Here is a 12939-nt window from a genome sequence, read left to right on the forward strand (position 1 = left end):
GGCAAAATGACCGGAGCGAGGACATTCTTTCCCCATGTCTCACTTCCTAAAAGTCAACCTGCAGACACCGAACCACCACAGGTCTGCAGCATTTGTACCTCCTCACATGGTTTGAGGGTTTTTTCCTGCACACTTTGCCTTTTCTCTAAGCTGTAAACTTGCCAAAATACCTGTTCTTGTTTCTGTCTCCAAACTTGGAATTAGTTGGTAAAAAAAAAAAATCCATGTGTCTACACACAAGTTACTGATGCAGCCACTCCCCCACATTATCTGCTGGGTAACTGCCAGTATTTGCAGACAAATGTAACTTCTGAGCCAGAGCAGCCACCGCAAGGTGCTGCTTGCCTACCAAGACAGTGGCTGCACAGCTTGAAACCTGCTGTCCTGACTCAAAGGAAATACAATTTACTACCATTTTTAACTAGAAAAGGATATTGCAAAAGACAAACTACGCAGTTGTGATCTATATAATTGTAGAGGCAATTTCCATAAAATGCAAGGAACAGCTGTAACTTTTGCCTTAAAGCTGCTAAAAACAAGGATTTTACACAAATACCTTTAAAAAGCCAAACAGCAACTCAGCAAAGTGGCAGAGCTGCTTTGGATGTTTTGCTTTTCATTGTAATACACAAAGGTAGTTTAAAAAAATAATCAGTTGAAAGGCCACTTACATCAGCTTTCTTGACAGAACAGGGATTTTATAATGGTAGGTACAATTCAAACCATCGCTCTTATGTTTGCATATTTACACACGCAATAAATCTCTTGACTACAGAGACTGATTATTTAATAGACCTTTGTTTCGAAAGAGAAACCTAAACCTGCTTACACAAAAAACATTCTGCAGCTTTGGTTTTCCAAGATACTTGCTGGAAAGAACATTTAAAAGACTCTCCTTAAAAGCAGGGTTAAATCACGAGTGCAGCCTGAAGGCTACCAGACCAGCCTCTTAAATCTTTTTCCTTTTTAAACCATGCCAAGCACAAATTTACACGCTTTACTTTTCTCCATGGCTGTATCCATGCAGATTTTATTCCCATCAGCTAGATCTGGTAGGTTTTTTTTCACTTGATCAACTTATAAAACACATACACGTGTATGTGGTATATATATATATATATATATATATAGAAAAAATACAATTCAAACTAAGGGATGCAGTTAGAAGGATACGCACCATACCCCCGGCACTTTTCATTCTCACAGGTCACTTAAGGCTGGAGGATCAGCCCGCCAGCGCAGACGACTGAAGAGCGGTTAAAACAAAGAGCATTTCTCTGGACATAACGCCCAGCACTGGCAGAGCCGTGCTGACAACCACCCATCCTCCAGCCAAAGGAGCTCCATCGCCAGGCCCAACCTCTCCAATGCTGCAAGCGCCTCAACAGTCTTTAGAGAGGAGTTCTTAAAAACTGGCATGGAGAAACACCTCAGCTGAGACATGGGTAATAAGTCACCCGTATCTAATTAAAATCTCCCCTACTTTATTCTAGCAGCCGCTGTGCAATGGCTAAAATGGTAAATTGCATGATACTAGCACAGGATTTACACCGCGGAACAGTGCAGCATTTTAGCCCACATGTAATTACCGCAGTTCCCGCCTGAAATAATTTTAAGTGGGTTGAGAGAGGGTGTTTCCGCGCCTTCCAAAACACAGTGGTGGATGGCGGACGGCAAATACCTTCCAGCAGACCACCGGGCCCGTCCCGAGGGGTGGCGAACGCAGCAGGGCACGGAACTGCTGGAGGCGCCGTGAGACCCCGCTCAGTGTGGCGATGGCAGCGTGAGGGCGGCGAACGTGGCAGGGCGCCCGCAGGACCGGGACCAACGTTCAGGAGGCGGGGGAAGTTTCACGGGGACGGCTGGGGCCGTGGTTTGCAGAGCCCGCGGTAGCTGGGGACATTTGATGAGTCTGGGTACGCCTTCATCGTGCGAAGGAACGCCTCCACATCGATTCATTGTCTGTCGACACGAACTGCTACCAGCCCCTCCGCAGGGAAAACTCCAAAGCCTTAGGGAGCAACCTAGAGACTCTGAGTCTCCGCATTAGCTGCTTGCCACAGAAACGAGTGACCCCTCTGAAATCTTCCTGCCACCCAGCACCTCTGCTCCCCCGAGGGCACAGCTGAGCCGGAAGGGAGGGAGGAAGAATAAGGGCTTTGCATAAACTCCTCTCCACCTACCCGGTTCTTCTGCTGAAGCAGCTCAGGGCTGTGCTATGTTCCCACTATTCGGAGGGAAAAAGCTTCACTCCAATGGGATTTTTGTCATGTTACGAAAAGCTTTGCTTTCTCTCTCTGCCCCCCCCACCCGGCTTTCACCACATCTCTACCACTATAAGTGAAGCAGCAACAGGAAAAACAAACAGAACAGCAGAGCTCTCGCATCAGCACTGCTCAGATCTGTAAGAGGAAGACTGGAATCTACTAGGCAACTGGTAGGGAGGCTCAGTCAAAAAAAAAAAAAAGTTACATAGAGGTTCCTGGTGTCTTACTGGAAAAACCTGTACTGTTGATTTGTTGAAACCGCAAAAAATGGCAACAACTAGATGTCTGGGGAAGGGTCAGACCTTTGTTACATTTATGTCTTTAAGATCCGGATCTTTATATCGTAAAGACCTGGGCTGGCATCTTCTAAAGGCTGCTGTGATACCAAAGCCTGTAGCACCACGCAGAGACAGGGAAGCAGTGAGACCTGTGCATGTAGCTGTGGCTATCTAACAAGCCCTTTTCTTCTCCAGATAAGAAGAAATACTTTGGGTCAAAATCTCAAGAAGAGAGCATCTTGGGTTTATCCCGAGAAAGGAACAGTCACAGTACAAGTATCCTGCACTAAGCCACCTCCTTCAGGGGCCGGGCTGAAGTAAAAATGCTCACTGGTAATTGATGCTGGGGAAACACTTTGTTCAGGAACTTCTGCTGAAGCCCGAGTAATTCAGCCTGCCTTAAAGCAGCCTCCATCCTGTGCTTTTGCTCTTGGAACACCTCCTTTTAACTGAGTCCTTTTAAAAGTTCATTTACCATCCCACGTTTATTGGGTGGAGTTACGTTTTATTTCCCGTCTGTAATAGCACCTAGCTTCATTCCTGCAGTAACTGACAACAAGAGTTAGGCATAAGAGGGATTCTAAAATCCTGTGGATTAACTTTGTATGTTTTCAAAGCTTGTAACCTCTAGATAACAAAAACATCCCCCTCACCCTGTAGCACCACTCATCACAGAAACCAAAGTTCTGCTGAGAACATCTTTTTGGCCATGAAACCTCCTGTGGCAGACAGAAATCACAAAAACACTCCACGTTTTTGGGCCCTCTGACAAAGTACGGACCTGGGGACACCTTTCAAACATCAAGAAATTGGAGTTTCCTCGATACCCGTAGCACAACACCCAAGGCAGTGACACCGTAGATTTTACACAGACAATGACAACGATGTCCACAAATGTCTGAAAACTGCTGTTTGGGAGCTGTGGTCACCAGCTGAAGCCTGCTGAGCTCGCAGACCACTTGTCTGCTGACACATGGATGGAATCTCTCCCTTCCCTGCCTAACTTTTCTCCCACCACCCAGCAACGAGCACTTTTAAATTCACAGAAGAATTAGGAAATCAGTATCAATTCAGGCAGGCAAGTGGAAGGTTTCCAGAACAATTTTCCTACTTGGGTTAAAATAATCTGCAAGCCTTTTACACAGCTCAAGGAACCACACTTCATATTCTGGTAAGTTACAGCTAACTCATATATATATTATATGTATGCTTTAACAGGAACTTCAAAGAAAATATTTACCTACCTTTTATTATCCACTCACGATTTATTTAAAAAAAATTATTTATATAAATTCATGGCATTTTAAAAACTCCATTGAACCTGGTTTTACAAGCCCTCAATTACACAAATTCAGAAAAAAACCTTCTTATGAGCCAGAAAATTTCCAGTAAAGAACTAAGACTTGTATGACAGTTATTTTTAGACTAATGTTTCCAAGGTCTTTAACTCAGCTGTACAACAGATCGTTTATTTCCCTCTGACTGAACTGTAAGAAATAAAATAAAATGGAAACAGAACTCGGAACCTTAAGTTTGGTTCTCCTTTTTTTCTAACTGTACTTTACTACACACAATGGCTTAATTTATGACTTCAAGTTCTCATAGTAATGACAAGTTCTGCTACAAACAGAACTGCAGTTATAATCAAATCAATTTAAATGCAGTCTCACATTCTATCCTACCTTATAACAGATGCTGACCTATAATGGCTCTGTCTGCCACTAAACCATGAATCCACAACCGGTACAGGGTAGCAGGACCAGCACCTTGCCCTGGGGTCAAACAGCTGAAAATCTCCTTCTGGGTGCTGTTGGCTCATCTCTAATTTATATTCTGTCCTCTCACATTCTGTTGTAACAGTATATCGTAAGAAAAAAATCTCCATTCTTCATCCCTAGCCCCTTCTCAGGATGGCAATTATTTTATTTAACAGAACAATTTCTCTTACATTACTCTGGTATATAGTAAAATGCTGTCCCAAAACCTATTTGATGTGGTCAGTAATTGGCTTACCGATACAACTCCTGTGAAACACACTCATAAAGCTCCTCAGCAGTAAATTTTATACTGTTATATATCTAAAACAAAGAACAAAGAGCAAAGAATTACCAAAGTAAATTACCAAGTATCGCATATCAATTAAAATTATACAGCTGGTGTAACAGATATTATTAATGTATTATCTAACAGGCTCTCAAGTTCAGACAGTACATAAATGAATAAAATCGTGCTATGTGCTATAATATTAAATATTACCAATTAACAATCACGATTGTACATGATGGGAGGGACAGATACCACCCCAGCTCCATTTTTGAACCGTTTCTGCAAAAATGTAGAAGACTTTCAATTGTTCTTCCTCCCCTCTCAATTTACCCTGTAAACCTATAGCAACCAAAGAAAGTTCTGATTTGCTTTAATTCCATAAATACAGTCACCCCATATGTACAGGTCTGAAAAACAATAAATATATTTTCCTGTATAGGACTGCAAATCTGAAAAATGCAGTACACTAAACGGAAAAACACCTCTATTATACTGCAAACACTTATTTCTATTTCTTCTTAAAGTCCTTCAGCACAAATGAGTTAAAATTCATGAATAACTGATAATTTCAATCTATCTTCTTTTCTCTCAACTACACAAAGGATTCTCCATAGAATTACCCAGCGCAATGAATCACAGAATCATAGCAGCATTTAGGTTGGAAAAGACCTCTAAGATCATCTGACCCAACCTTTAACCTAGCAAAACTCTCTATCTTCTTAAAATGACTACGTCAGGGATGGTTTGGAGACTTCAGCTTCAATGTTTTACTCTCTACAAGAAGTCCTTCTTAACAAATGAGTGCTCCAAGAGTCAGGCAAGCAACTCAAATACTGGTACAGATTCTAATAATTTTTGGTAAGTATCAACTAAAAAAATATTTTTGTCTAATGTCTAATAAACAAAATATAATCCTCAAAATCCTAGTTTAATGGAAATATAATGATGAGACAGCTAACCTCCTGACTATTTTAAATAATCAGAAAACTGCAATAGAAGTGTATCTGACAAAACAATAATGAAAACTTCATACCTCATTGCTTATGAGGAAGTTATAGAGTGTCCAAATGTCTTGGAAACTACTGGTTGGGGTCAAAATTCTGAAAAAGAAATTTTTATTTATTTATTTTTTAAGTGTAAAATGATTCTATGGAACAAATAAAAAAATAGCAATCAGAAATGCTTCATGAAAAGATCTTATTATTTTTGAAAAATTTTCCCTTCCACCCATCCTTTTCCACTCCTCTACAAGAACTAAAAATGAGCTTATTTTGTCTGCATGGACCTTCTATGAAGGCTTTTCATAATTAAAAATTCAACTGATATTTTTATGAGCAATTCCTCTGAAAACCAGCAATATTTAAAAGCCTTTTGTTTCAGATAAGCAAAGCATGTTGTATTAATGTGGAGCAAGAGAAAACCAACACGCTTAAAAAAAACCTTCCCCCACTAGCTAATGTTGTATCTCACTCCCTCCAGTACGTTAACATACAGCCCAAATTTTACATTTTCCATACCATTTTTGCTACTTCTAAGAATAACCAATTCACACCTAATACTGAAAACTGAAACTAGGATTTGACAGCCGGAGAGGTGCTATTTTAACAGAAGTACTGTTCTTTTATTTAGCCCCAGAAGGCGCAGAGCAGCCAGCAACGTTCTTTGTCCTTCCCCAAGTCTCATCCCTGTCCTACACACTACGTTCAGGGATACCACCTGAAGAAACCCGTCGCTTCAGTGTCTCCAGACAGAGCTGTGAGGCTGAGGGACGTAAGCCCTTTTCCACAAGGCTCCAAAAATGATCCAGTAAGGAAGTCATTCGCTCAAAAAAAAAATTACTTCTCTTAATCTAGTTAAGCAGATATAATCCAGTTATACCTCAGTGTAACTTCATTTGCATTCACAAGGAAAGAAACCAGAACATTCTTGTATTACATTAAACATCATGTTGCACTTTACATATATTAAGAAATCCTGATAAAATTCTGCTTTATGTTACATTCCAAGTATGTAAATAGATTAAGAAAGTGATTTAATGTGAAAAAAACTGTGCTTTTGGGAAACTGTATTTACTTTCCCATGGGAAAGTGCCCCAATTCTCTTCCCCCCTCCCTTCCCTTGCAAGTCATAAGCCTTTATAAATGAATTAATTAGGAACTGAAAAGAAAAAACAAACAGAAAACTAACAGAATCAGTTAAAAATCCCAGATAAAAACGACGCCGTATTCTAAACACGCTGGAAGACAGTGACATACTCCAGGATTTATCGTAACTTGTAAGTCTGCTGCTTATTTTCATCATGATTTTACACAGGAATTACCACTGTTCACAAAAATTAGTCACACATTCTTACCCCCTTCATAAGAAGATGCACCCAGGATTTGTTCCTTAAAGTGGAATACTTAGACCTGCCAAATAGAAGTCAGCAATAGAACCCACTGGCTAGCCTTCCTAAAAATACCTCGAAATCCTCAACAGCTACCTCAGTGAGAAAGCCATCAACTTTGACAGCATAAAACCCCTGCACAGACAACCTGGCAAACATCCTCGTAAGTGCTGGGAATCTTGGCAGCTTGAAGTGCATCGCCGCTACGATTCCCACCGCCGAGCTACGCGCAGCCGGAGCCAGCAGCCCTGTCTGCATGGGACAATGCATCAGCTTTGGCTATCACAGCCCTCAGCCACGGCACAAATAAACGAGCCTACCGGAGCCTGGGAAAGTGTGGCTTCCACTGCTGCTGATTTTTGTACCGTTCTGCCTTCTGCTTTGTGCCAAGAGGAGAGCCTGGGTATTGAACTGTTTTCACAAAACAGAAGGCAGAGTGCTGCAGTGCCCAGAAGGTGAGGCACTACAGCAACTTCCCCCGAAGGCCATCGCATGCCGCCACGCAACGCGCTGGGGCAAAATTCGCCCATCCATGTATCCTCCTGCTCTGACAAGGACACACAGGGAAGGAAGAGTGCTGGGGTGGGAAACCAGCCAAGTAAGCTCTTCACCTGGGGGAAAGGGCAGCTGGGGAGAGAAAGAAGAGCTGCAGGAATTACAGGCTTCTGGGCCCTGCGGAAGAGAAGCACGTGGAAGAGGGAGAGACCGAGGGCAGAGCAGGCGCAGGGTGAAACCACGCTCCGTCTCCTGACCGTACTGCACCTGGCGCGGGGACTTCTGGCCACCCGACTCACCACGTCCCTCTCCCCAGGGCCTGAGACCTTGCGTGTCCTGCAGCCCTTCTCAGCAAGGTTACCTTTACAGAGAACCCGTCTGAAAGTCACTCCCCAAGCCCTATCAGGCCTTCGTTCCAGGTTCATTTTTAGACCTCTAGCTTTGAGCACAATATTAACTGTGGACTTAAACTGACACCTCCCAGACCGTGCACTCCAGGCACCGACCAAGATGACCCTCACTACTCCTCCTATTAATTTCTGGTGAGGGGACCAAGTTGGAAAGCACACGTATTTCTGTACTGGTGCCAAATGGTACTAGCAAACTGCTAACACAATCAGTTCAGCTCACCAGACCCCAGGTGGATGCACAGTCTGGCTGTGTTTCCAGTTCTTCGAAAAATCCAAATGAAACATGTTAATAAGTATATAAGTAACTTACTGTTCAGTCCTGCAGCTTATTTTATGGAGGCAGACTGGACAGTCACAACCGTTACTTCTGGGTTTGTAACATGACTAACATTTGGCCCAAAGCACTACGATATCTTCAAATGGAAGGCATTTGTTGTCTTTAAGGAGGAAACATCGCTATATGGAGAGTTCTGAAAAGAATTTATCGAGAGAGGAGCCTACACAGCGACTTCCCCCACAAATTCTTAATAGGTCAACATCCATAAAAACGCTTATTGTTGTTTTCAACTAAATAGGAGCTTGAATACAAGCTCCAGGCTTGGAATACATGGGCAGGGATTTTACACTGCTGTTGCTGTCTGCTGATTTAAATCATTTCACATTCCTTTCATCTCCTGTAGCCACTATTCTGTGTTATGGAAAACAGAAACTTTATGAGATGTACATTTGGAAATCCGGACATGTTTGCATGTACACCTACTCTGCATCTACTTCCTCATTAAATCACACTGATCAAAGTTTCCCAATGAAAAAAAATCTACTGCAGCTACACAAATATAACTAGAAACCAACCTCTAAATCAGTAATGCAAGAAGTGGACTCTTATGAAAAACTCTCCTAATGAGCAATTTCAGTATAGTGACCACTGCAGTATTTAACCACTGCTTTTTCTTCTCTCTCAACATCAAACATACTTCAAAGGCAAATCCACTGACTCACTTTAGTCTTATTTTACTTATATTACTCTATGTCATGCACTTTGACTTTTAATTATTCCAAACACCCTGCTCTAAGCAGGTGTTGGCAAAGTTCGATTGTCATTAAAATTAAATTAGTTCAGGCATTGAGCTGTAGTATGGTTCTGTGCAGTTTTATGAGAATATTTAGTGCATGAGGTACAGAAGGGCATGCTACAAAAAAACACAATGCCAGTATGGGTACCAGCCACAAAATGGGGGTTAACTCTTGTTTTGGGGAGAGAAAGGAGAGAACCAGACTTAACAATTGCTACCTCATAAGCACAAGGGCTTTCCCCACCCCTCTGAATGTTTGTTTACCTGCTGGCATCAGACAAGTGACAGGACAAATGCACACAGAGTGAAATATATGATAATCAAGAATGGAAATGGGTGGGAGACAGCTCACAACGTGGTTCCTCACTTGTGCATGCACAAGACCTGGGAAATGAGCAAAGCCTATCTGGAAGGGATCAGAAAATTAAATTAGCAAATAAAGAATAATTTGGCAGGGAAAGCGGGTCTGCCTGCCACCCACTCACAAACACTGCAGTCCTGGGCAATGACAAGCAAAGCATACGGCTACAAAGCTGCATGAGAATACGTGGCAAGCATCCCCAGATCTGTCCATACCTCAGTATTTGTTACCCTAAGCTGATACCTCTCTTCAAGGGATACATGTAATCGCCTGTGGTGTAAGCCTGAGGGAGCCATCATGCAGCACTGGCCAATTCGATGAATCCATGGGCTTCACCACAAAGGCATATGTGACTTAACTGTATAAAGTCAACTTAACCCATTAAAAGCCCCATTGAACCTCAATGACAGAAGATCAAGAAAGCAGAAGAGATGACAACTGGAAAAACAAAACTACTATGTTGCTTAAAATCTTGGTAATTTAACAATTCCTCATGACGCTATGCTGCAATAAGGGACTCAAGCAGATGTTGGTATAATAGTCAACACATTTCAGGATTTTGTTTCACTGCCTTTTGAGGAGTTATGGGGATTTTTCCCAAAATAAAGTTAAGCTCATGCTGTCTTCTATAGTGGAAGTATTTCAGATGTTAGGTCTCAGGGCCACTTTGTCTAGATGATGCCTGTTCTGTAGCTTTACAAGGCCAGAAAGGACCATGGCTTTTAAAGCTTTAATTCAGTTATTTCTAGTTATTTCTTCCAAACTTTTCAGACTGGGTTAAAGGCAGCAAGGTGTAGGCACAGCATCACCTTGGCCCCACATCCTGTGAATTGCTGACCCATTTCAGCTTCACTCGACAGAGGCAGAGGCCTTGAAACATTTTCATTTCTTACAGCTCCCATCCAACCAGACAGCTGGATAAAGGACCAGATTTGGACTCTGGCAACAGAGAAGGCTGTAGGTAAATTCAAATGGAACAGAAGGTTACAAAGACTTACTTATGAAAGAAAACGTTACCACTGGAAGAAAACTGTTTGCCAGACACTGGCTTCAACATTATTGTTTTCAACAATATCAGACAACAATTAAAGGACACGATACTACAGAAAGATAAGCTTCATAAATGTTATTACTGACATATGGTAATTTTTTTCTTAGTAACCACAGGCTGTTTCCACATTAGTGCTGACCCCAGGGGAGGGCCACTTCTACAGGCAACCCCGCACTGCGAGCTCCCTCCAGCCACAACCCTGCCCGCAGCCCTGCCAGCCCAGCCTGGCACGGGTGTAACACGCCCCACAGAAGGGGCTACAAATCCCCTCCCTGCTCACTGTTTGCAGGTTACTCCAATTATGTTAATGCAGCTTGTTCAGAGATCACAAGACTGATCACACGTAGCACACGCTGAAGCAGCGTTAGCCTCAGGCAGTGCCGTCGGCCAGGTCTGACAAACTGCACGTGGACCCGTGCCCCACGTCCATGCAATGTCTAGGTGCTGTATTTCAAACAACTGTTTCTCATCCATCCCAATTCGGTTTACGCTGGAAAACTGCACGGAGCCCAGCACTCTGAGGCTGAAATTTACATTTAATTTAACTGCTCTTCTTTAGTGGGTCAAGAATGTTTCATGTTTCACCTAAATTAACAATAAAAGAACCAAACAGCTAGTGCTAGGAAAGTCCAACAATTTTTGAACTAGGAACTACTCGCTGTTTTACCTGCAGAAGGAGACAGCGTGCGGAAGAAGATTAAAAGTAGAGCTCTTAATATAGAGACTTTATGATAAAGCTGACTAAATATCTTGGCAGCCTAAGGGAAGAAAGACAATTTCCTAACTAGACATCAAGAAAAAGAAATCTCAATTCCCTCACTGACTAGCTGAGGAAAGTTTCTCTGAACCCATAGAATTGTTTTTAAATTAGCAGAACTGTTTTAAAGTTAGTTAATCCCAAAACATTCAATTCAGTGACCAGATCTGATACAGTAATGTTTTACTTTAGAAGACTACTGCTTTTACTGAAATCTTAAAAAAATTATACTTTAAAATTACAAATATTTATGGATTCTTTATCTAAATCAGTGCTTCCCAAACAAGCAAAAATATTAGAAATTTGACCAGAAATTCCATTCAGGTAGAAAAAGGAGAAGTCAGGTTACTTAGTGCAGTCACAGATAACTATATTTATACCTGACACTATCCTAGCGTAAATGTCTGACTATTGTATCTAAGAGTATTTGCTGTAAATTGTGAGCAATTTTCAAGTTTGCATGTGAACAAAACATTTTTTCTTAGCATACAGATGAAAAAAATAACAAAACGAATAACTAAATCAGTTCACAAAAGACTAGGATTTTTTTTGTTGTTGTTAAAAAGAATTTCTTATCTAAAACTTGGGCAGGAAACACGAAGGCACAAGAAGGTTCCCATGTAAAATTCCCCAGAGGAATTTTGCATACAAACCCTTGAATCACAAGTTATACTCAGCTGAGGGAAAGTGAGCCCTACAGACACATTTATATGCTGCTGTTGAAGCCTTTGAAGGTGTAAGAAAGCTGTCTAACATTCCAAACAGTATGTTAAGGGGATGTTTGAAAAGCAACAAGACATAAAAATATATTTCAGAAGACTGATCATGAAAAGCTCCAAGTGCTTCCAATCTTCGGCTAGCACTGGCACACGCCTTAACTTCAACAGGTGAGGAAACATATCCTGCATGCAGAAAGTGGAGGGACGTTATGATGCAACTTTAGGAGAGCGTCAAATACATCCCAAGTATATACACCTGCTAGCAGTGGTCTCTTGCGAGGCATTCTGCACTTCTTAGAACAAAATTTATTAAGAGCTAATAATCCGTGATAAATACTTTCCTTCTTTCTTCTCCAAACCTTTTCTTCTCTCCAAATAAGGAGGGCCCAAATGTCTTCCACCAGAATCAGTGGAAGAATGTTTCTACAAGTGATGAAAGACTTGGCACAATCCTTAAAATCCCTAGTTGCAGGAATACTTCTGTTGCCTCAGAGAGTTACTTGAAAACCAAGAAAATATTTCATGGATCAGGACTTCAATTAGGCCCCTTTGTAAATTAGTTCCAAATACTATCCAACATAAATAATCCACAATAAATATACAAGCGTGAACGATCACTGAAAACATGCATAAATATTGTTCCATGCAAAAATTATTTTTAAAAAATATTTTAGCTACGTAAAATGACTTATGGACCATCATCACTTTGGAACAATTGAAGGATGCCAAAAGATTTTCCGAATCAGTCAAGCCTTCTTTCTCCTCTCCTGTCTGAAATTTTATAAATAACTTAGTAAAATTGCTTTAAACATGCCAGAGAAACACCCAGGTAAATTCCAAGACATTGAGTGTGATAGATGAGGTGCTGATTTTTGGCACTGTTGTACACCTAAGAAACGTTTCATGGTTTCATAACTTCAAGTATAAATTTCAGAGGTTTAAGAATGTTTGTTCATTCTTGGTCAATGTAATATACGTGGAACAGATAAAATGCCTTCTGCAATCAAAAGTGGAAAGGAGCCATTTTTTAAGTGAGCAAATCTCAAAAACACAGTGATAAAACAAGAGCTGCCAGGATCAGCAATATTTGAGAGAG

At 41.3% G+C, this 12939-nt stretch overlaps 1 protein-coding gene across 9 annotated transcripts in view; it reads right to left on the reverse strand.

Moving 5' to 3' along the window:
* Positions 1 to 12939, reverse strand: part of SWT1 (SWT1 RNA endoribonuclease homolog) — a 44457-nt gene that overhangs the window by 3879 nt on the left and 27639 nt on the right. For 8 of the 9 annotated variants that reach the window (XM_067001477.1, XM_067001475.1, XM_067001474.1 and 5 more), the window contains exons 17-18: positions 5625 to 5691; positions 4559 to 4623 (exon numbers count right to left, since the gene is read on the reverse strand). The exons of the other annotated variant lie outside the window; for it this stretch is intronic. In XM_067001477.1, the coding sequence (XP_066857578.1) occupies positions 4559 to 4623; positions 5625 to 5691 (132 nt within the window). The remainder of the gene's footprint in view (positions 1 to 4558; positions 4624 to 5624; positions 5692 to 12939) is intronic. 9 annotated transcript variants of the gene reach the window in all.

This window comes from Anser cygnoides, chromosome 8 (genome assembly GCF_040182565.1).
Source record: "Anser cygnoides isolate HZ-2024a breed goose chromosome 8, Taihu_goose_T2T_genome, whole genome shotgun sequence".
In the NCBI taxonomy this organism is placed as follows: Eukaryota; Metazoa; Chordata; class Aves; order Anseriformes; family Anatidae; genus Anser; species Anser cygnoides.